Source organism: Vulpes vulpes, chromosome 1, assembly GCF_048418805.1.
Source record: "Vulpes vulpes isolate BD-2025 chromosome 1, VulVul3, whole genome shotgun sequence".
NCBI classification, from domain to species: Eukaryota; Metazoa; Chordata; class Mammalia; order Carnivora; family Canidae; genus Vulpes; species Vulpes vulpes.
This window is the reverse complement of record NC_132780.1, coordinates 163,310,169-163,334,294: the sequence shown is the minus strand read 5'-3', so window position 1 is coordinate 163,334,294 and position 24,126 is coordinate 163,310,169. Positions and strand designations below refer to the sequence as shown.

Here is a 24,126-nt window from a genome sequence, read left to right as displayed (position 1 = left end):
TAAAAAGAAGTAGAAAAATTTTGTTTTACTAGAACCATTTTAAGGTATTTTTTTCCCAAATGTTTGCTTACTCAAAAATATAAAACAAATATTTGAAAGGCATGTGATGCTGCTTTGGTTTGGAAGAGTATGGTTAGTATCAACATTTAAATGACTTCTAATAGTTTGACCTAAGAAGTTACCCAGCAAAGTTTTTAAAATAGGCAATGAATATAAATTGATGTTAAAAAAGGAATTAAATTATAAAATTAAAATATATTCAGTCTTTTAAATTTGACAAAGGAAATAAAGTTTATGTCATGTGAATATATATGTATGTGTGCATGTATGAAAAAATATTTTCTGAAAGAATACTTACCCTGATATCTCTTATTCTATCATGTTTTATTTCATTTTTAAAAAAAATGGATACAAACCACTAAATTAATATAACTAGCCAGTAATAAGCTGCAGTCAACATTTTGCAAAAGCCCTGAACTATAAAATTCTCTTTATAGACAGCAACCTGGAAGCATAAATTTTATTTTATTTTTTTATTTTTTAAGCATATATTTTAATACCATATTAACTTAGTGCATGTGTTCATTTACAAATCAATACCTCCTAAAGTAGAAGATAGTTTAACAATATTTATTTTTATGTGGATAATATCTTCAGGCAGAGATGTAGATTATGGTGATGGAAAGATGAGAAAGATTTCTTCTGGCCTTACATTTGGTGGCAGAGAAGAAAGAAAGGAATGAATATCTTTACTACAAGGTTACACACCATGATAGTTCATCTGAGGAACAGAAGTAGAGCCAGGTAAGTGCTGGAGATATAGTAATTAGTGTTCCAGGTGAGATATCAAGAAACAGTTGAAAATTAAGGCAATTTTAGCTGAGTTTTGAAGGATGGGAAGGACTTCAATAGGCAGAGCACAGAGCAGAAAAGTAACCAAGTAGAGAACAGGTAATCAGGTCTTAAAGGTGGACAGCTTCCCAGGGACCTGTAGGCAGACCGCCATGACAGAAGGGACAGTGAATGGTAATGGAAGTGGCTGGAACTGTTAGCAGAGAACAGAACTACAGAGCTTTGATTTAGGCAGATGATGACAGAAAGACAGTGAAGGGCTTTAATAAGGAGCATGTCAGTGTCGACTCTGTGTTTTTGATAAGTAAGCCAAGTTGTAGCACAGTACATGGACTCAAGGGGAAAGAGCAGTAGAGAAAGCTACGGCAAAATTAAAGATTAATTGCAAATGATGAACAAAGGTCAAGCTAATAAAAAAACACAGCACGGTAGAGGCCAGTGATGTTTATGTGCAAATAGAAGGAAGATCATTCCTAAATTATAATGTCAATCAAACAGAATATATGATCCAATTCATTAAAATACTTTTTCAAATGCATCAATTGCTTGAAGTGAAAGTCTACTTGTATGGTTTATACTTATTTAAGCTGAGCTTTTAACATTTTAGATTTAAGTTTCTCAGGCTGAAGGTATATTAAGGGTGATAAATAAATGAAATTTATCACTAAGGGATATTTTATATAGAAAAAAACCTTTCACTGACTCTCTTATGTAATCATGTATTAAAATACAAAGACCAAAAGCCATTATGTTTATAATCTGATCTGCAAATTCAGATTTCTATAGTTAGATCAGAGCACCACATTGACTTAAGGGATTCTTATACTTTTTTTAAGGGATTCTCCAAACTTTCTAAGGCTGACTTTTTCAGCCTTAGAGACAAACAAGACTTAGTTTATTGACACAGTCACTCTTGATTGAGTTATTTTCTTATTAAATCATAACTAGTTCCTGATGATAAACAACAGTGTACTATACCTCTACACATCTTCAAAGCTGTATGTATTGTAGATGGAGAAAGATCTCTGATTTGGGTTTTCTCCCTATACAATACCTGCATAGGGAATCTCTATCAAAGAAAAAACCTGGGATGTCTGGGTAGCTCAGAGGTTGAGTGTCTGCCTTCCGCTAAGGCGTGACCCCAGAGTTTCAGAATCAAGTGCTATATCGGGCTCCCACTGGAGAGCCTGCTTCTCCCTCTGCCTATGTCTCTGCCTCTCTCTGTGTGTCTCATGAATAAATAAATGAAATCTTAAAAAAAAAAAAGAGAGAAAACTTAAATGACTTTGAACTGATATCCTGGTAATCAATTACAACAAAAATGTCTTTAACAGTTATAGAACACTTTTCTAAAAGTCTCAGTAATTACAATCTTAAGGTATAAAAACTGAAAATAGCCTAGAAATGTTCTTTTTCTATGGGCTATGAGTTATTCATCCTCAATTCTGAAGTTCAGCTTTCTGTTTTTATTGTGATTGTCTTTCAAATACATAAGCAGACATTCCAACCGAAAGATTTATACTCAACTGTGAAGTAAATCAGAAAAAAAAATGTTAACAGAATTTTAACTAAAATGAAGAGTAAACAATTTAACAAAAATAGATTTTAAAGTAGATTGCTGCTGAATATGGTATATCTGAATTATCAAATGATTTTGTTATATGTTAAGGTTACAGAGCAACATTATGAAAATTTCCAAATATCAAGAAGTAGCACCTTTGCATGTGTATGATAATGCCACAATTAAATTAACAACTATTTTATTACATAATCTGTGTAAGAAATGTGACTGTGGTTGTATTTTACTAAAAATTACTACTGGTAAGTGTTTGGGGACCATTGTGAAAAACTTCAGTAATTATAACAATTTAAAATATAAACTAAGGAATTAATTAACTATATTATTTTTTCTACAAGGCTAAATTGTTTTGGATTTGTAGCAACATTATGCAGCCATCTACATAAACTAGTAATCCTGCAGCACTTTGTATCTATTTACTTTTACACAAATTAAAACAAAGATTCCTAATCTTACTCTCTCCAAACTGCTACTGATGTATCATTACCTATTATTGCCATCAATAAATATCCACACCAGGAAAAAAGTCTTCAGTAATGCACTAAGATTAGTTATTTATTTAATTGACTTATATATAACTTACCCCAAATTGAAAACCACCATCTCATGCAAAGAGTACACACTGTTTAAATGTTAAAAAGAAACTTTACCTGCTCTCAAGTGTCCAACTACATCTGCAAGGCTACCCTTCTTTACTTTGGTGATGAAGGCACCAAGACGTCCTAAATCAGTCATTTTTCCTCCAACAACCTGGACAATAATAAATTTATAAGTTCCCAAAATTCATATCAAAACATAAATTTATTACTTTGAGGAATTACTCCTACAGTCTCTTACAATGTATTTAGGATTGAGTGTAGGTACATTAATAAACTGAAATATATTTTTGATTAAATGAGTGGCAGTATGTTTTTTTTTTTGTTTGTTTGTTTGTTTTTTAAGTAGGCCCCCAACGCAGGGCTTGAAATCGTGATCCTGAGATCAAGACCTGAGCTAAGATCAGGAGTCAGACACTTGAGGCACCTGGATGGCTCAGTTGGTTAAAAGTCTGTCTTCAGCTCAGGTTGTGATCCTGAGATCCTGGGACAGAGCCCCGCTTTGGATTTCTTGCTCAGCCGGCAGTGTGCTTCTCTCTATCCTCTTCCCCAAACCTCTTGCTGTGCTCTCTCTCTTTCTCAAATAAATAAAATCTTAAAAACAAGCCAGACACTTAACCAACTGAGCTACACTGGCATGGAGTGGCAGTGTAGTTTTAAAAAGAAAATATCTCATTATATTTGAGATGATCGATGATCCTGTGTCCTAAGGAAGTTCATATACTGATTACTTATATTGACCTAACAATATGCAAGGGCACCATGAGTAATGTATATCCTTACAAGACAAGTGCCAGGTCTTCCAGACTTACTTACAGAAGTGTGTGACATAGTTTACATTAGGATTCATTTTTCTTTATCCTCAAAATTCATGCCAACCATTTGAATTATAGTTCTATATGCACATGATGCACCACTGCCACATAAGTTCTTTAACTCTTTCGTATACCTTCAGTACAATATAGACCTAAGACATAATGACTATAGATTCAAACCAAGAATATGCTACTTTGAGGAAGCAATTCACCATGGTATAATGAGGAATAGCCTAAGTTTATCTCTGCTATTGACCATCTTCATTCATGACTTCATCTGAAATATGTATGTGTTCTAATCTAACTCTTGGAGTCTGAGTTATTTTACTAAATATTTAACACTTTTACCTAGCTTTTCTACTGTAACTAAAATTACATACATCTGAAAGTTTCTAAATTTAATTTCTCCCAATGCAGGTGCTAAGTATGTATAATTAAAAGTGCAGGGCAAATTCCCAAAGCTTGAGGTTGATCCACAATTCTTTGGGACATGCTCATTAGTAGAGGTAATCAGAATTATCTCATAGCAAGAGAAATTAATGGTAATAACTGATGAGGTGATATTATGTGCATTAACTGAAGAAAAGTTTTGGTTGGATTAATAGTCAATGGTTTTGAAGAAGTCAAACTATCACACAACAATAGTATAATACATTGGTAAATAATTTTAAAGCCCAACTTTGAATGTGTTTCTAAGTTTCTGAAAGCAAATAAAAACCATGTGATATAATATATACATGCAAACATATAATAAGGTAAAATGTATACATATATTTTTTCGATAACAAAACATAATTTTTTGCAATGGGAATCAGTTAATATTTTTAAAAGATACATTTTACTCTTTTGGTATTACCATAAATTCCATTATACTTAGGAAACAATCTCTTTAATGATATTTTATGTTGCTTGTCAAGATATAATAAAATTATGCAGTTCACATTATCTAACTTTACTATCATCCATTAAAATTTTTTAATGTAAAAATTGTCCTTGAACTTTATACCCAGATAAAAATTCTTTATTTTCCTCTATTTTATGGCAGTTTCCTAACACATCTGTATGCCATATTAATAAAATGATTTTGAAATATTAATCCATATAAAACACTAAATCTATCATTAAGACATCAGTATATTAACAAGATATATTCACAAGAAGGACTTTATTTTGGAAAAGAGAGGAAGATATTTAAAAATCAGTTAGAAACTGCTGAATGCAGCCCATACTGTGATCCGCCCTTAAGAAACACTTTAAACCAGCATACTTACTTTCAGACCCAGTAATGCACCTGATTCTTTGGGCATGGTTGTTCTCTTGTTAAGAATAACACGTCCAATTAATCGGTCTCCTTCTTTAGATGGCTGCCACGTTACAGGATGCTATTAAAACATGAATAAAGTTTTTAAAAAGGTAAGTTATTTTCTTTCCTATAGACACATAATTATTGGTTGTAGCATGATGTTATTTCCTCAGGTAAAGGCTCTCTAGAAGGAATTCTTTATTCTGGTGGGTTCTACCCTAGGCTTACAACAATTTGCATTTACAGCTACATTTTATTTGTAGTAGACTCTTAAACTAAATAGTTCTGAAAGTATCAGCAATTAAGTAAATCTCTACAAAATTGTTCTGAAATGAATTAAATTGAAATTTAAAATATATCTGCCTATATAAAGAAAAAATGATTCTGTATTTTGAGTTAATATCATTAACCAAATAATATCTAATTTATATATAGTCATCAATTGTTTTTTGCTTAAATTTAAAATTTATTATACTTATTCAGTGATTTTTTTTCCCCTTCTAAACTGCATTGCCAGGATGCCTGGGTGGCTCAGCGGTTGAGCACCTGCCGTTGGCCCAGGGCGTGATCCTATAGTCCTGGATCGAGTCTCACATCAGGCTTTCTGCATGGAGCCTGCTTCTCTCTCTACCTATGTCTCTGTCTCTCTCTGTGTGTGTCTCTCATGAATAAATAAATAAAATATTAAAAAAATAAACTGCATTGCCTTAAATTACAATGAATATTTTCTCTCTTAAAATGTACATATAATGAAATGGAGTAAGATTGTCATCTATCATATATAAAACACAGGACTATGAACAGCACATATCGTCCCCAAGCTCCAAACTTTCACTTCCCAGAAAGCTTACCGAACTAATAGGTGATGTTTCCCGGCTATGCCACGTAGCAGGATCCAACCAGTAATAATCCAAATCACCTGCACCACAGGAAAAAAATTAAAAGTGTTTAAATGTTTTAAAGTGGAGAATGCATCATTTTAAGTATGACTTCTTCATCTATAAAGCAAAGGGTTATGAATACCATAATCTTCAGTGTGTACATCCCAGAATGGTACACCCTTGTATTGCCAAGGTGTGACCTGAATCCTTGGAATGGATGTGTTATAAATGCACTTAATACTACATACTACCTTTTATTTTCATTAAAGAAACACACATAAAAAGTACTGAAAGAACTGGATTAACCCACTCCACTTTCCCTCAAAAGACTAACTATACCAAGGCATAGCCTGCCATCTAGTGATAGTGGCAGAAATTATATTCATTGAACTAAGTATTAAAACTTAGTGTCTCTTTTTCTACTCTTCTGAACTATATCATATCCTTTCAAAATTAATATTTGGTCTCAATCCTCTTCCCTCATCAACTGGCAATAGGGCATACATTTTAGAACATAGTGTTTAATAAACTAAGTATCAAGAAGAACTTTTAGCAAGAGTACAATACAACGAACAGAAAATTCAATTTTACTAAGCCATAAAAAAGACTTTAGAAAACTTTAAAAATACTAATTTTGTAAGCATGAGCTTATGAAACTTTAATTTTGATTTTTTTGGCTTAAAAATATGCTAAAGAAAGGGCCTGAAAAAAAAAAAAGAAGACAATTAATGGAAAGCAGCAGTGCTTTCAGTATTTGCATAGGAAGAAAGGCCAGTATGGCCTTTGAATGTGAGAATAAATGATCTTTTACATTTTAAATGTTAGATTAAATACATGAAAATTTTTCTCTTGATGGATCTTGAAAGAGAAGATGATTAAGAAAGTGAGTCAAGCATGCCAACTAACAGAAATCTAGCTTAATGTTGGGAAAATGTGTCTGGCTGATATCTGTGAAGTACATAAGCAAAGAATTGTATGTAGATGACAGGCATGGCAGATATAGGCATTATAACAGAAATGTGAGAGAAAATGTAAAAATGATTAAAATCCACAGGCATAAAGAAGTCTATACATTTAAGTTTCTTAGTAGTTGCTTCTCTTTTCCTTTTAAATAATGTCTTAGAAAGGCTGAAGGGAGAATATTATATATACTGCAATAAATACTAAAATGTTCTTTAAATATGTCATGTACATGGTAGTATATTCTGGGAAGGGGTAAATACTAGAAACTGCATTAGCAGAAACTATATTCTATTTCTGTTTCATACAAAGTCCATATCCCTTTCAAAATCACATACTTTAAAATGTGTACATGGCTTGGTGCCAATGATTATAGATTTCTGCTCTTCTTTTGGATCACCTCAGTTAATGGAATATAAGGAAAGTTGTAAAAGGTTTTTTTTAATCCTTTATTTTTACTGTTTGTAAAACATCATGTTTTTTACGAGAATTTTTTCTTTGAATATAGTTGACATACAATGTTAACATTAGTTTTACATGTACAACATAGTGATTCAACATCTCTACACTTTATACTGTGCTCACCACAACTGTAGCTACCATCTGTCCCCATGCAACACTATTATGGTACCACTGACTGTATTGCTATGCTGTACCTCTTATTCCCATGACTTATTCATTCCATAACTGGAAGCCTGTATATTGCACTTCCCTTCACCCATTTTGCTCATCCCCTACCCATATATTTATTTTTAAAGTTGTTTTGTCTTTAGTATTATGATACCATTCCTCTTGAAAGAAAAACTATGTATCATACTATAAAATTGTAAGCAGTTTTAAGTAGTAACTACAATTATCATTCAAAAGATTGTAACAATTCACAAAGCTTTTTCCCTAAGAAAGTCTGATGACTTCTTTTTTTTTTATTTTTTAAGGATTTTATTTATTTATTCATGAGAGACACACAGAGAGAGAGACACAGACAGACAGACAGAGAGAGACAGAGAGAGACAGAGACAGGCAGAGGGAGAAGCAGGCTCCATGCAGGGAGCCCGATGCGGGACTCGATCCCAGGGACTCCAGGACCATGCCCTGGGCCAAAGGCAGGCCCTAAACCACTAAGCTACCCAGGGATCCCCAAAAGTCTGATGACTTCTTAAATGCTGACTCATTTTGAAATACTGTGATAAATTAATAAAATCACCGAGATTTGTGGGGCTTAAAAAAGAAAATTAGTCATTAAGTTGAAAGCTTAGCTGCTTTGAAAAAATCTTTGAGGTTAAAAATATGACAAAATCCATCCCATTTTAAAGACTCTAAAAGAAGTTTTTTGTATTCTTCAATAACTTAGATATTAAAAACTGTACTTCTTGTTGGTATCCTTGTCTGGCTCATGCATCAACTCCTTGTATGGTGGTTCACTCTGTGTCTCAATCATCTTGTCCTAATTAAATCTGGATATAGATATCTGATGAATATTCCCTGTGCCAAAAGTGCTCCTTATACACAAAAAACCAAAAGCTTATGTTTCTAGTACGTTTTGGTGAGGATACTGAGCACATTTTAATCTAAAAACAATGCTTTCAAGTAATGGTATCCTATCATCTACCACCTTTATATAATAATGATCTTGAGGGACACCTGAGTGGCTCAGTGGCTCTGCTTTCCACTCAGGGTGTGATCCTGGAGACCCGGGATCGAGTTCTGCATTGGGCTTCCTGCTTGGAGCCTGCATCTCCCTCTGCCGGTGTCCCTGCCTCTCTTTCTCTTCTCTCATGAATAAATAAATAAAATCTTAAAAAAATAATGATCTTGAATGGAGAGTCTAATTTAATTGGTTTAATGTGATAATTTTGGTCATACATAGTACTGTTCATATATACTAAAACTGCTCCTAAATGTAAATTAAGAGGTCATTCAGTATTGTATACCAATACAATAATATTTGTATATGTTTCAGTATATAATTATACTTGCTTCACATTCTGAACAGTTTCTAAGAATTTTCTTATCACAAACTTCATCATCAGTCATTAAAATATAACATTTTTGCTTAAAGACTTATGAAAAATAAATTCTAAAATCTAAATACGTAGTTTTAAACTTATTTTCTTCTTTCCACATAATTACTAAATTTTAAAGATAATATTGATTTTTTAAGTACTGTAATTTGTCTTTATTAGTCACATTTCTTTATTATTAATGGACTAGGCAACATTCAACAAAACTTCCTCCTAAAATATTCAGAATCCAGTATTTCATTAATATAAAACATTTTCCTTGATTATTTTTCTAATAGGTAATTAAAGAGATTGGTTTCCAAGTAGCATGACTACAAATGATAAATTCAGGGTATTTGCTTATGGACTGAATACAAAAGAATTTTGGTTCTAATGTTCAATATAACTAACTATAAAGGAACAAATTTACTATTATCACTAATTTAGATCCAGGGAATATATCAGATGCTTGAGTCTACTGAAATTGTTTGAGTTCATAAACAGCTGAAGTTCAATGAAGTGTTATAATTTTAAGTATTATTTTTTAAGACTTTAAAAACAGACTTTTATCCTATCCCTTGTGAAAAAGTAGTTAATTAAACTTAATAAGCACTCAACTTTCACTGAAAGAATAAAAGTCAGCTAAATGACTCCTGAACCTTCTGTAAAGAGAACTAACTTTTCCCACCCCAAGTTATTATGATTAGAGAATGTAACAAAAAAAAAAAAGAGAGAGAGAGAGAGAATGTAACAATGTGTAAACATGTGCCTCTATGATTTAAAACTTTTTATCTTATTGTACTTAATGTCAAAGCACAATGGGTTCCAGTAGGATCAAAATCAGTTGAACAAAAATTCTTTCTAAATTATACAAATGCATGATAATGTAGGAGTATATTAAAGCCACAAAGATAAAACCATAATTCTGTTTTCATACAATAAATACCTATCAATTTACATGATAATTACACTTGACTAAGTGGAATGTGTATCTAATTTATAGGTAGTAAAGGAAAGATTATCTACACCAAAACCTTTAAATATTAGAAAATTTGGATTTCTTTTCCATTTCCAGAAGAAATACACAGCATATTTTTAACCTCATTATAATGAATGATGATAAAAGATGGGACTGAAACAGATTCCAAGATTGACTCACAGTAACTGTGCACAGTTCCAAATACATATCCATAATTGTGCTACTTGTCATCTCAAAGAAAATTATTCTTCCTATATAGAACAGATTGTTGGTATCCAAAAATTCATAGTCCAAAAATCAGTAGAATCATCCTTATCAGAGATTTCCTGTACCTCTTAAACTGTTTCCCTCTTTTATTTCTATTTATCCTCTGTAATAGGATGTGTGTTGGGACTAAGTAAAATTAAATAAATCCTAATATACTTTATTATAGCACAGCACATAAACAAATTAAAATGCTAGGTAAAAATGTTTGTTGAACAGACATTCATGTTGAATAGATACACAGTGCACACACAAAAACCAACTCAAGTTCCAAGAATGAGTTTTTAATTTGAGACAAGGTGGGGTATTTTTACACTGAGTACCATGGTTAACACACAAGTTAATAAATACTGCTTTAGTTATAATGTAATGAAAATGTTACACATATTAAATCCTTTTATTTTCCAAATGCCTACTTTTCATAAATAGGAATTGATATCCAAAGTCTAAGAATTCAGAAAAAATCTTAACTTCTGATTAATATAATGAAAATACCATTTTGAAATAATTTCCTCTTATTTTAGAAGTTTATTGCAGATAGTTCCATGCCTATAAAAGTCAAGTGTGACTGCTCCCACCTCTAAATTAAAAAATGACAGTGGAACTAACTTTGAAATAAATAAGCAATAATTTGCTATACAGCAAAGTCCTAGAAAGCCTAATTTTACTTAGGTTAAATTAGCAGTCAGGGATAAGAAACAAATATTGTTTCATAGGTCTTAGAATCCAGGCATTAAAATAAAATGAGAAGATATACTTGCAAAATTTAATAATTAATCAGTGAAATATTAAAGCCTATAAATAAATGTAAATACTATGTATATGCAAAATCAATATCAGTATAAGTCCCTAGAATAGTAAAACACTTTTTAGTGATTTCATTTAGTTAACTGAACACAAATGTTCACTCCACAATTTGACAGCAAATGCTGCATAATTAAGGAATTTGTGTCAGTTGAGGCATGGCTAGAGGTATCTCCACACCACTGGTCTTCAGCAAGAACTTCTTCAAAAATTCTAAGTAATATAAATTCCAAATTCTGGTTTTGGCTCAGGACACACACACGTACACACACACACACACACACACACACACACACACACAGAAGGTGCTATTTGCTGGAAGAATTACATTATATCTAGCCTGTAGGGATTTACTAGACTGGCTGCTCTCTGTATGCCTGTCATAAATTTCACTTTCAAAATTCCCCTTTGTTAACAATGTGCTCTGTTTTTATCAGAGAGCCAATAATACCACTCTTTCCCTGGTATAAGAGTTTGATGGTTCAAATAAATGCATTCAGTATTATTTATTAAGTTAATGATGTACAAAGATGTTTGTATTCAGAAACCATTTATACTCATAGAACCTCCAGAGCTGAACTACCTCCAAAGAAAGATGAGATATTTGTGTAAGGGCCTGTAGTGCCTTCTCTGTTTAACACTGTTAGGGACCAAGAATGGAGGCTTGGAAGCTCATCTAGAATTTCATTAACATATTTGGTGGAGCTAGTACTTCTCTGGTTATTATGTGTACTTTTTGGTGATTTTGAGTGCTAATGGAACACCAACACGATTACCACACAATTTCTACAAAGCAGTTTTATGAAACTCAGAATCAACACTTGTGACTGAACTCTGAGCTCAGGCATTCAGATAATCCCTCAACTTCAGAGTTAACTCCTATAGAATCCTATTGTTCTTTTAAGAGTTATCTGAGATAAAGTACATGAAATTGCTTTACAAATTATAAAGCACAACAGACATGCAAGTTGTCATTAGAGTGTAAAAATATTTACTAAAACATATTTCCAATAATAATACTGATAAGCACCTCTGTCAATTCTAACGCCAGGTAAAAATTAAGGAACTGTCCCCATAGTTTACTTATTTGGAAACTTGAATAATCAGAGAACTTCACTCTATTTTAATTCTTCTATTAATAGCATTATCTTGTATTGGAAACTAATAATTATGTTTTTTCTTATAAAACATAAAAACTAGCTTTCGTGTAAAAAGGGCATTTTACTTGACATTAGAGATTTGTGACTCTCTTCCTAACTCTGCCATATTCTTGATAATATACCTTCATCTCTATAAACCTTGTCCTCCTCTATAAAATGGGGATAATGCCACTTTCTCGTAAAAGTTTCATGATGATTAAATGAGATGTGCCAACTTCTTAAATTATAAAGGACTTCAGAAATAGATTTTATTATATAACTACACAACTGAAATTAGGACTATGAAATCATGGTGTTAGAGTTCACATTTATAGTTAATTAGCTATAACTAAAATATACATAATATGAGCAATCTTTGCAAAATATGCTCTGCATTAGGCTTAGAAAGATGTTAGTCACTTTATTTACAGAAATTAATTGGCCTAATGTAAAACAATTGCTCATCTATTCAGAGTGAATGAATATTTCTTTAATACGAATTGATGAAGGATGAGGAAAAAGGCTATCACATATAGAAAAAGTAACATACATCTTCCTGTTAATTTCCATAAAGCCAAGGGGAGCCTAAAGTATTAAGAAAACAGTTGTTTTTACAGTATTGTCAGGTAATCTACACATTAAGTATATAGATTAACCTCTAACTCTAACTGGACAGTAAAGCAATTAATTTGATCAGAATGCATAATGTATCCTTAATGTAAAAATAAGTATTTCATCATTTCTTCTTTATATGATCATGTTTTAATGTGGAAAAATAAAATACAATGTATCAGCAAAATATTTGTGATGAATTACTCTGAATCATGACACAGGTAGGCTATTACATTCCTTTATACTTTTTTTCTGATGATTCAAGATATCCTTGAAAAAGTTTCCTTGAAACCAGCTTGTATTATACCCTAAAAATTATTAGGTATGGACATTAGTTATGGAATACATTTTAATATTTATATTCTAATAAACTATAAGCATCCTAACTTCCTAAGATTCCTTTTTTCAGTTTATACTCCCAGAGAAATTACCCAAATAATAACAAGACTGATGGTCTTAAGAAAACAATTATAAGTTTAAAGATGTATTTGAGTCATCCAGAATGATGGGGCTTTGGAAAAGCACAGAAAAATTTGTGGATTTACTTAAGTAAGCTAAAAGACATTCAGAGGTAAAAAGCTATCTGAGATACTTAACACTGATCATCAACTTAATTTTTCCTAGTTTTGAAAAGTATATAAACTTAGATTTTTGAGACTATATGCCACTTCAGAGTTCAGAAACACTTCCAAAACACCACTTCCAAAATGAGCATCGTGATGCTTGACGACATCCTTATTTTTAATCTCTGCACTGACCTGATGCTGCAGGCCTCAGAAGAAGTTGATTAATTTAAACTCCCGAAACAACAACAAAAAACCACACACACAGTCACACACACACACCTTTATGCCTTAGAATAATAAGGATGTTCATCGTCTTCAGGAAATCTAGACCAGACTATATTTATTATCTATATTAAACGACAATAAAAATTATCTACAGAAAAGTCTAAGATTACTGATGATAGGGCAAAAAGATGTCTACATATAATAGTCTAGAAAGGAATAAATTTCATGTATAAATATGGTTTGAGGTCTAATGACTGAGAAATTTTTTTCTCAGAATCTAAATATATAAGAGTAAAGTACCCTGGATAGCAAAGCACAAAATTAACAGTCTTATGGAAACCTTTCTTTTTTTTCTAACACAATGACTCTACATAAATAAGAATTTGGAAGTGCTGCACACAGGAGGGAAATATTTTACTGCAACTTTCCAACTGACCAGGCTTCCACATTGAGACTGAGTATTCCATTCACGTGGGAGAACAGGTTGTCACGTGCAAAGCCTCGGAATAACCAGCCAGGAAACCCTGTGGAAAAAATCGGGGTTTATACGTTTTCATTGTTTGGGGACTGGACGTTAACCACAGGTTTAAGAAATTGTAGTGCTGGGCAAGTTCACAGCAGAGACATTACCAGAAAGCACTCTAGATGTAAATATCGTTGATAAAGGAAAATGTTAGTCTTTATCCAGACCTCACACCAAGGCAAAACTAGCAAAACAATATTAATTTGCAATAATAATTCTGAATGTCAAATCAACTTCTGCCAGCCTCTACATCCCAAAGACATGGAAATGAAAAAATACAGAGATTGATACATTATCACAGTTTTAGTGACATAAATAACAAGAATAATAGTCAAATAATGATAAAGATGAATTCCAAGGGAACACAGAACAAAATGGAAGAACTTATGAGGGACTGATACTGTTTATCATTTAAAAATATGTAGTAAAATTATAAATTAGTAGGAAATAAATATACTCTAGCAAACAGTTTTGGTAATATAAACAGATGTTTCAAAATCAGAGTCTATCAAAGAAAGTTACTGTAAATATGTTTTTTCCCCTGTTTTTATATTATTTTTTTATTCACTTATTTTTATTTTGGGTATTCAAATAAATAATTTATAGATATATTAAAGAACATTATATATATTTATTATATGCATTGTATTTATATATTTTATATATATAGTTATATATATATATGACCCCTATACTGGCAGTGGGAAATTGCTAGGCATAGAAATTTGGAGAATATTTTATGCCTCAACATTGTTATAGAGAAAAATGTGAAGTATCCATATTTACAAACTTCCAAATTATGGTATAGGAAAGCAGGTTGCAAAATACTGTCAGATCACTATCTAAATCTCTGCCAAAGGGCAAACGTGATCAGATTGTATAAAGCTTTCAACTATACTCAAACTCCATATGATGGAAGATAATCAGGCAAGAGAAAGCACAAAAGGAAGGAACAATATTCACAATGCATTTAGATCACATATACATTTATATTTATAAAGCAAAATATATTAAGGTTGGTCAAATATTAACCTATTGACTCGAGAAAGAACTTCTCTTCCAGAGTTCCTAAACATTTAAGGGTTGAATAAGTGATTCTAAAATTATGTTTCTAAAATAATAATTTCAAAATAGCTTCATCTTAGATAACATTTTCATAGCAAAAAACTGTTATTTTAAAAAATCAGAAGTCTCATTAGTCCAGACTTAAAGGGCCCAATATGATTTTTTGGCTGGGTCACAGATACTCTGGTGAGAAGAATGAGATGACCTTCTACTCAGGAATGTAAGGCAATCCATGCCCAGTGTGCCTAGATGTTTAAATCCAAGATTCCATAATTACCTAGCTGCACTGAACTATTCCCAAGTGTACTTCAGAGAGAATATATTTTGGAATACAGTGTTTCTCAATATTTTTGACATGTTTTATCCTTGTGAGGGATATGCAGGAAGTCAACTTAGATATTCTAAAATCTAACTCTGAATTAATCCAGAGCATCACACAACCAAGCACTTGGTCTACACTACATTTCACATAGTCCCTCCCCCTTCTCCCCAATGGCCTCCATAGTTCCTTTCATATATTGTCCTTCAACACATGGTGATGATGTTACTCATATGGATCATGCTCTGATAATGATTATCTCTTCTGTGAACAAAAGAAACTTCCCTCTGTGTCACTCTCAGGAAAAATTTGTGTGCACTAGACTAGGTTTATTTTCATGTGACGGAAGCTGAAGTTTTATAACTGATGGTACATTTATCAAAGCACATGTTAGAATGTTCATGGTTAAACCTGCAGCCTAATTTTCTTCCCTTATTTTTTCTTACCAATCTTTTCTACACATTTTTAACTTATTTCGTATGGCTATGCTTTTACATTTAGGTAGGTACCTTAAGTAACTTTTGATATTAAGGTAGACATCAAAGCAAAAATTAAAATAAAATAAAATTTGTTATAACTCTATTTTCATTAAAATATAGAATTTTCCATCCATCACTCTCCACATACCTTTGATGCAATAAGAAACACTTAACTAAAATGCAACTGTATACAGGCATGAATTTATACACAGCTTAAACAGCAGATTGCAGAAAATAGCAAATTTTCTCAGCAAATTATCTATTTGGAAATATTGCCAAAGAATGGAAAGCAAATGAAAAAAAAACTTCTAATCTATAAATAAATAAATAAATAAATAAACAAACAAACAAACAAACAAATCTGAGCTCCTAGATTTTATTCTTCCAAAAGTCCTGGATCCTCACAATTTTAGTCAAAATCCTGAGTTTTTCTGTTTTTCAACTCCACAGGGCCAGTGAACATGCATTGTGTTGGTAAGGACAAGCACACTAACAGCAATAAGAATTCACAAGGAGAGAGAAAGGGAAAATTAAAAAAAAAAAACAATCAAACAAACTGGTTAAGGATATACATGACCTCAACACCATGACACTTAAGTAGCACTAGAACATAACTGCACCAATGGGCAACATAATAACTGATGTCAAAACAATATACATTAGGCAACAACCAAAAAAATTATTTTGTGGCATATAAACTTTTAAAAAAATAGAATGAAATCTCCTTTTCTGGTGTTCTGGTTTAATTTAAAACTAAAAATGAAAGAGTAATATACAAATACTGATGAAAAAGATTTTAAGTAAAATAGCAAACAAGTAGCATCATCAACAACAAGCTGGTTGGCAAATATTTGGCATGTTGGAAAATTTAGCTATCAAGAATTACGGACTTGAATCTGAGTTTTCACCATTTCAAAATTACATCATTACCCATAAAAACAACAAAAAACAGACATGCAGTAATTGTTTATCAAATAACTGCTTTTGATTTATGATGTAATTAAGGATTCAATGAATGATAAACATTAATTCTTATTTTCTCCCTCTGTTCTATTTCTTGACATTTTGTGAATTTAGTACAAGAAATGGGAAAGATAGAATTAATTGTTCTTTGCAAAACATACTATACACAGAGTAGCTGAAATGTCTTCTAAATATTCTTGATCAAAATTATTGCCTTTTTAAGAGCAAAGCAAACAAAACTCTTTCTAGGGGATTGATCATGTAATTGAATTAAATTGTGAAATTAACAACTATTTGGTGAAAAAACTGAAACTGAATACGGTTTTCACTGATATTTAAAATTTTCAATGACATTAAATCTGTCAATTATTCTTGAAACTCTTTTATGGGTCAGCCCAGGTGGCTCAGAGGTTTAGTGCCGCCTTCAGCCTAGGGCCTGATCCTGGAGATCCAGGATTGAGTCCCACATCAGGCTCCCCACATGGACCTGCTTCTGCCTCTGCCTCTCTTTCTCTCTCTCTGTGTCTTTCGGGAATAAATAAATAAAAATCTTAAAAAAAAAAAAAAGAAACTCTTTTATGAAAAAAGACTAAATTGTTATTTCAACAATGTTAAAAATAATGATTTTTCACCTGTTTTCTAATGCAAATTTTACAAATCTATAACAAACCTTTCCTGATTAAGACATAATGATTTCATTCACAAAGACAGTAAATATTTTTAGGTAATTTCTCCCAATAATTAAGAGCACATTTAAGATTGAATAATTCCAATGATTTTAACAATAACAATTATACTGCACCTCATTTCCATATATACCAACCCAAATTTTAGTTATAATGTTTTACTGATCACAGCAAGAATGAGTTGGAAAAATGGATGAAGCCCATCATAAAGATCAAATAATTAGTGTGATTATAATAGTTCCAATATTAAGAAAAAAATCAGTTTACCTTAATCTTTCCCAAAGTCTCTCTTGGTTTGCCTCCCTCCCTGTTCTTATTTTATTTTTCCTTCTCATTCCCTCTGTTCTTCTGTTTTGTTTCTTAAATTCTACATATGACTGAAATCATATTTGTCTTTCTCTGATTGACTTATTTTCCTTAGCATAATACCCTCTAGTTTTATCCATGTTGTTGCAAGGCAAAATTTCATTCTTTTTGATGGCAGAAGGACTTATTTTATATATACCTTAACTCAAATTAAAAGCTTATCTTCTTTTAAAAATGAAAGAGTCTGGGGACACCTGGGTGGCTCAGTGGTTAAGCACCTGCTTTTGGTTCAGGGTGTCATCCTTGAGTCCTGGGATCTAGTCCCACATTGCGTTTCCTGCATGGAGCCTGCTTCTCCCTCTGCCTATATTTCTGTCTCTCTCTTTCTCTCTCTCTCTCTCTCTCTCTGTGTGTGTCTCTCATGAATAAATAAATAAAATCTTTAAAAGAAATAATAAAATAATAAAAATGAAAGAGTCTGTCAATAGACATCTCCTAAACTCAATCTTATTTCTTTCTATATGGCAAGACTGTAAGTAGTCTTTACTTTTCAGTAGAAAATGCTTATTCATGTTTGAAATATATTTTTAAAGAAACCAGGCTAAGGTAATTGTTGCAACTCTATTCTAATGAATAAATACTCATTTTTCAAATGAGAAACTATACTACTCTAGCCTGGCTATTTGCATTTTTTACTGTTGAAAGGGATAAAAATAATGAAAGACAACAATTGCTAGCCTTTATAATTTCACCTATTACTAAGAATTTTTATAGTTCCATTCATTTTCCAAAGTGATACACTAATAATTTTGATGGGAAAAAAAAGACACACATACACACACACACACACACTCCAGATCTTTGGGCCTACTATGGTCCTTTAACATAATCATCATTGCATCATATTTTACATCAAACATCCAGATATGCACTTAGTTCACAGACATGAAAACTGTACCCATTTCAGTTTAGCTTTATAAACCAGCCAGGCAAATGTGGAAACTACAGATGGTATATTCAAAGATTCTACATAGTAAACTCAAAAGGGACAACTTCAAGCAAAAACTCCAAAGACAAATCCTTCTCCTCATTATAAACCACAGGTTTATCACTGTGAAGGATCTCTCAGAGTAAATAGATATTTAGGGGGCTCTTATTCTGTGCCCAATTTTTCCATCACCTTCATGTTCTCATTGAATAGTTCCAATTGCAGTAAAATTTCATAGACTAAAATAAACCTTACATAGAAATCTCTATAAGTAAATGTCTGAGCTTGAATAAGACTAGCCTCTGATGTCAGGGAGTCATAACATATTTTTCCAGGATGCCTAATGTCAGAAAAAACTCTAGTCTCTGTTAAGTCATTCTGAACAGAAATAGCTCTAGCTGGCCCTTCAGGTACAGATGAAATAATGTGGGTCCCTATATAGTCTCCCACTCATCTAAATGAAAGCTTTCTATGTTGTATTTGAATTTTCTGTCATTTCTAGTCTCTTTACTTGTATCAATGCATCTTATCATTTATTTACCTTTCAGAAAGTTAAGCTTGCGGTAGATTTTTTTACTATGCTGTGGAATAACACCCCATGAAAAATTGAAACAGTAATGAAGTTGGGTTTTTGTTTGTTTGTTTTTTTAGCAATAACATTTTGAAGTGAGTGTTGGGTTTATTTACTCACTTCGGTCACTTGGGAAGAGAAATGGCTTACCTTCACATAGGGCAAGACTTTTCTACCATGGAATGCCAAGTACTTTTTTGTTTTTGTGATCTTTAAGGCAAACTTTATAATCTGAGTTATGTGAGCCCTTTTACATGATCCATAATTAGAGTTAGGGGATCCATATGCTCTTTAAAATCGTACATAAAATTTTGTGTGCAGTAAGTATTGTTTTGTGAGAGCCCACCGCTTCCTTTATTTCTCTAATGGGCCTATGACCACTCTCCAAATTACCAGCAAATGGTTGAAGAGTCTGGATGAAGGGGTAACTCAAACTAGGACACTGCTATATTGCCTTGGTGCTTTACCTTTAGCTCCCAGAATTATCCTCTTTTATAGGTCCTCAGCCTCAGCAGTATGCTTTCATTAAGAACCCTATTTAAGCTAGACACTTAGGAAATCAAGAAACCATACCCTGAGAAAATGAGCTTTATGATTATATACAGAGGGCAAAGAAATTCATCTCAGAAAGCACTTTCATGAGCTATCAGGACTCTAATGAATCATATTTTTGAAAAGACTTTAATATCAACAGGCAAGAGAAATACTATATATAGATGTGCTAAAATCTCTTCCCTGATGAGTTCCTTAAACAACTTCAAAGACATTGACTAAGAAGGAAAATATAGAAAAAAACCCACAAACTTTATGTAATCTAAATAAACTATTAGAAAGCATAATCCTGAAATAAGAGTAAAACTTCAAAGTGGATAAAACAATTGTTCCAATTCGGACCTGCTTAGAAGTTAAGAACAAACTTCAAAGGCTAAGCATTCTCTAGAGAGGGAAAAACAAACAAATGAAACAACAACAACAAAAAATTGAAATCGCAAGGCTAACGGCTTCTTGTTACCACAAAAAAGTTCCAAAGTCATTAATAGGTCTAAAATATCTGACAGGTGTTATACAACAGAAAACATGTTTGCTAGAACCTACATCTGTTAATCAATATGCCACCTTTTCTGAAGTCAGCTTTGAAATCTATTCAATATTTACAATTTATCAAATAAAAAATTTATTTCCCTTTAAAACTCATACAGCTCACACAAAACCTTCTTTGAAACAAGTGACTTACTAGGTATTTACAATTTTTGGTTGGATTTCTGAAGTGAACTGACCAACTCATTATATGATTATGACAATTACCTTCCTAAAGAGAAAAGATGGCCTACTTGAAAGCAGGCTATCCAAAATCTAAACCCATTTCACTAGCCTACCATTTATCGGTGTGGAAATGAATAGAATAAAAGTCTTCTTGATTATTAATATTACTATAATTAGTAATTCTTCGTTGATTTCTCTATTTTTATGATTGGACATGCTTCTATTTAATCTTCCAGGCCTTAGAAAATTGAGAAGAAATATTTATTTTATTTATTATTGACTCTCCTCACAGTCATTTTCCTGTAACCTCCTACCTGGATCTGGCTTTCCCTGGAGACTATCACTATCAGTGGGAAGATGGCATCTTGGAGGGACCTCTGTGCCCAGTCTGTCTCAGTGTCGGCATCAGGGCCACTCTGCCTCTGGCTACCTTGATCTTCCCTCTGTTAAGACATGCTCTCAGATGTCACAGGTCACAGGGTGACTGCAGGCACAGGAAGCAGTAGGGACCCTGGAAATCTTCCCTCACCCCACTCCTGAAATGCTCCCCACTATACCCCATCCTCTCATTGCTATGTGGATGCTGTTGTGACTGAAGTTTGTACATTAAAGAGTTTGCACATTAAAGAGTTTGTACATTAAAGAGTTTTTGTGATATGTCTGGTTGATCCAAAAATAAAAAGCATATCATCTGAGAAAAAAAAGGTATCTAGAAGGCATAGAAACTGCCTGCATTGATCATTTCTTTAGGTCTTAATTTCATTATTGGGCCTCCATGCACAGGTAATTAAACCTTGTTGGTTTTTTTTTTTTTTTTTAATGTTACTCTGACTCATATCACTCTAATCCTTAGATCAGCTAGAAGAATCTTGAACGGCAAAGAAATTTTTTCTCCCCAACACTCTAGGATTACCTACAATATAGATTTGCTGTTTGCTGAGATTAATTTTGTCTTTGTTTTCCAAATGACTTCCATCATTTCTCTAATAAAATTTTCCTCCAGACCATTCACAGGCAGTACTTCAAAATAAAAATATCTCCTTCTCCTGAAGAACTTTTTAACCATGTGTTAATAACAGTATCACATAAAATCACAGAGTTTGAAGAGAACTGAGTGGGCAAGCTTCTGTATGATGATCATTTCACCAGTGAAGTTACTGCCTTCATACATGCATTTATAGAGACTGTAAAATCAAATAGAATGCTCCCTCAAAGCTAGATAGAGAAATCAATCACATTATTTTCCTCTCATCTCTCAGGTACAAATGTGGGAGCATGAACCATCATTGCTTCAGTCTTCCTCTCAAAATAGTGGGTGTCTATCAAGAAGACACAGTAAATATGACCATAAACATGAGATTCATCTTTATCAGCTAGCAACCATAGCTAGTCTGCAAGTATATGTCAATTCAAAATAAAATCCTCTGTCCTCTAGAAAGAACATATTTAGTTTGTCATGAATGTTAACTAGCAGTTGACAGACAACAATGTGATTAATATTTTTACAAGTAGAAGGTGGCTGGCTGCTTCTTTTCTTTTTATTTTTTTATAATAAATTTATTTTTTATTGGTGTTCAATTTGCCAACATACAGAATAACACCCAGTGCTCATCCCATCAAGTGCCCCCCTCAGTGCCCGTCACCATTTGCCTCTGATCTCTTGGATTTTAAGCTTGTCTTCAGCAAGAAAGTGAACCTCTTGAAAGTCATTTGCCGGGAAGAGCAGGCAGGCGCTCTCCTTAGCTGCTCTCAGCAGTACTCGCTGTACCTGAGAGGGAGCAAGGGAGTAGCCAGGAGAGCTCGTGTCCCTGGCAGACTTTCAGAGAGTCCCAGAGCCTCTGCATCTAGGACCTTATCCTGCTGCTGCATAACTGGAGATGTGCCCCCTCCCCTCCCCCCGCCTGCACAGCTCTAAGGAATACAGTCTAACAGCAAATGCCCTCAGGACACCTCACACTTCCTCAATACCAATTTGGCAAAATAGTTACAATGAAGCCAAGAGATTTACCAGTTTAATTTAAAAGACCCATAATCTCCCCTCCAAAAAAAGCCTCAGCTGCTAAAACACTACACAGAAAAGACAAAACAAACAAACAAAAAAAAACAAAAAACTGTTCCCTTCATTAAGAAAATGTATACCTTTAAAAATTTAATAACAGTGTCTTTTTTTACACAGAAATAATCATCAGACAATCCTGAGGCCCTGAAAAACATTGTGTCATTCTCACTGAGAATAACAGTAGTCTCTTTTCAAACAGGCAGAATGGAAACAAGGGCCAGGAGGGGTTGGTTACTCTGTCGTCCAAGGTCACATACTCAAATCTCTAACCTGAAAGACTGCATTTTCCTTTCCTTTCCTTTTTTCTGTCTGGGCTATCTGTTCCCTATATCTAAACAGTTTTCCCTTTAGTCCACAGCTGAACATCACAGAAACACAGGCAATTCCGTGCTGTGCGCTAAAATCAGGACTGTTGATTAGGAGATACCAGGCCTTGGCAGCCTTTGTCTATACACTTCAAAATAACAATCTATACAGAAACTGGTATCTTTCTGTCTTTAAGAAGATTAAGTTCTGAAGCTTTCTAATTTTAATGAAATTCAGTAAACATGGAAAACAACTATCTTTGGTCAATCAGAAAAGGAAAATACATACTTTCTGAATTAATTGTGTAATATATATATATGTGTGTGTATATATATCAAGTTAAAAGTTAAATACTAAATTGTAGACAATTTAATGTACACTTCTGTTACTTAAAACATAAACATGAAAACAACTTCATATAATGCAACTCAATGATCACTACTATATTCTAAAATGATATATCTGTGTAATTGCATGTTAAAAGCAAACTATTCCTTATTCTATATTGATAGGCTCTAAATGAAGCATTTTAATATCTTACTCTTGGGATAATTAAACAATATATTCTATTAATTTTACATTTATGTATAAGATTAATATAGCTTAGTTTACCTGTTCCTGAGTGCAACGTATGAAGTAGGAGAAACTGCAGAAACCCAGCAAACATAACAGCAGCATCGGAGTGGTTAAATAAATGCTACTGGCATCAAATCACTAAATTCTAGCTAGCAAAAGCAGCAAATGCACAACACAATAAAAAAAAAAAAACACCAAAAATGCAAAAAAATGTTAAAATTCCCTGTGGTCCTTGCATTCTAAATCAAAACCAAAAAATTTAAAAAGCCTGCAGTGTCCAACATTATACAACGGTGACACTAAACAAGGCCATAAGTGCTGCTGTCATCAAAACAGATCTCTGCAGTGTACAGATTCTCATTGATTACTGCATTAATCTATAGTGCTCTGTGCTATACTAAAGAGGTTCCCACTGTAGCAAATACCAAAGCTCTGGTAGGTCCGTAA

At 32.8% G+C, this 24,126-nt stretch overlaps 1 protein-coding gene across 49 annotated transcripts in view; it reads right to left on the bottom strand.

The window, feature by feature from the left end:
• The window catches only part of RIMS1 (regulating synaptic membrane exocytosis 1), a 471,964-nt gene that overhangs the window by 159,075 nt on the left and 288,763 nt on the right, over window positions 1-24,126 (bottom strand). For all 49 annotated transcript variants that reach the window (XM_072735185.1, XM_072735168.1, XM_072735249.1 and 46 more), the window contains 3 exons: window positions 5,997-6,064; window positions 5,114-5,224; window positions 3,082-3,181 (listed from right to left, as the gene is read on the bottom strand). In XM_072735185.1, the coding sequence (XP_072591286.1) occupies window positions 3,082-3,181; window positions 5,114-5,224; window positions 5,997-6,064 (279 nt within the window). The remainder of the gene's footprint in view (window positions 1-3,081; window positions 3,182-5,113; window positions 5,225-5,996; window positions 6,065-24,126) is intronic.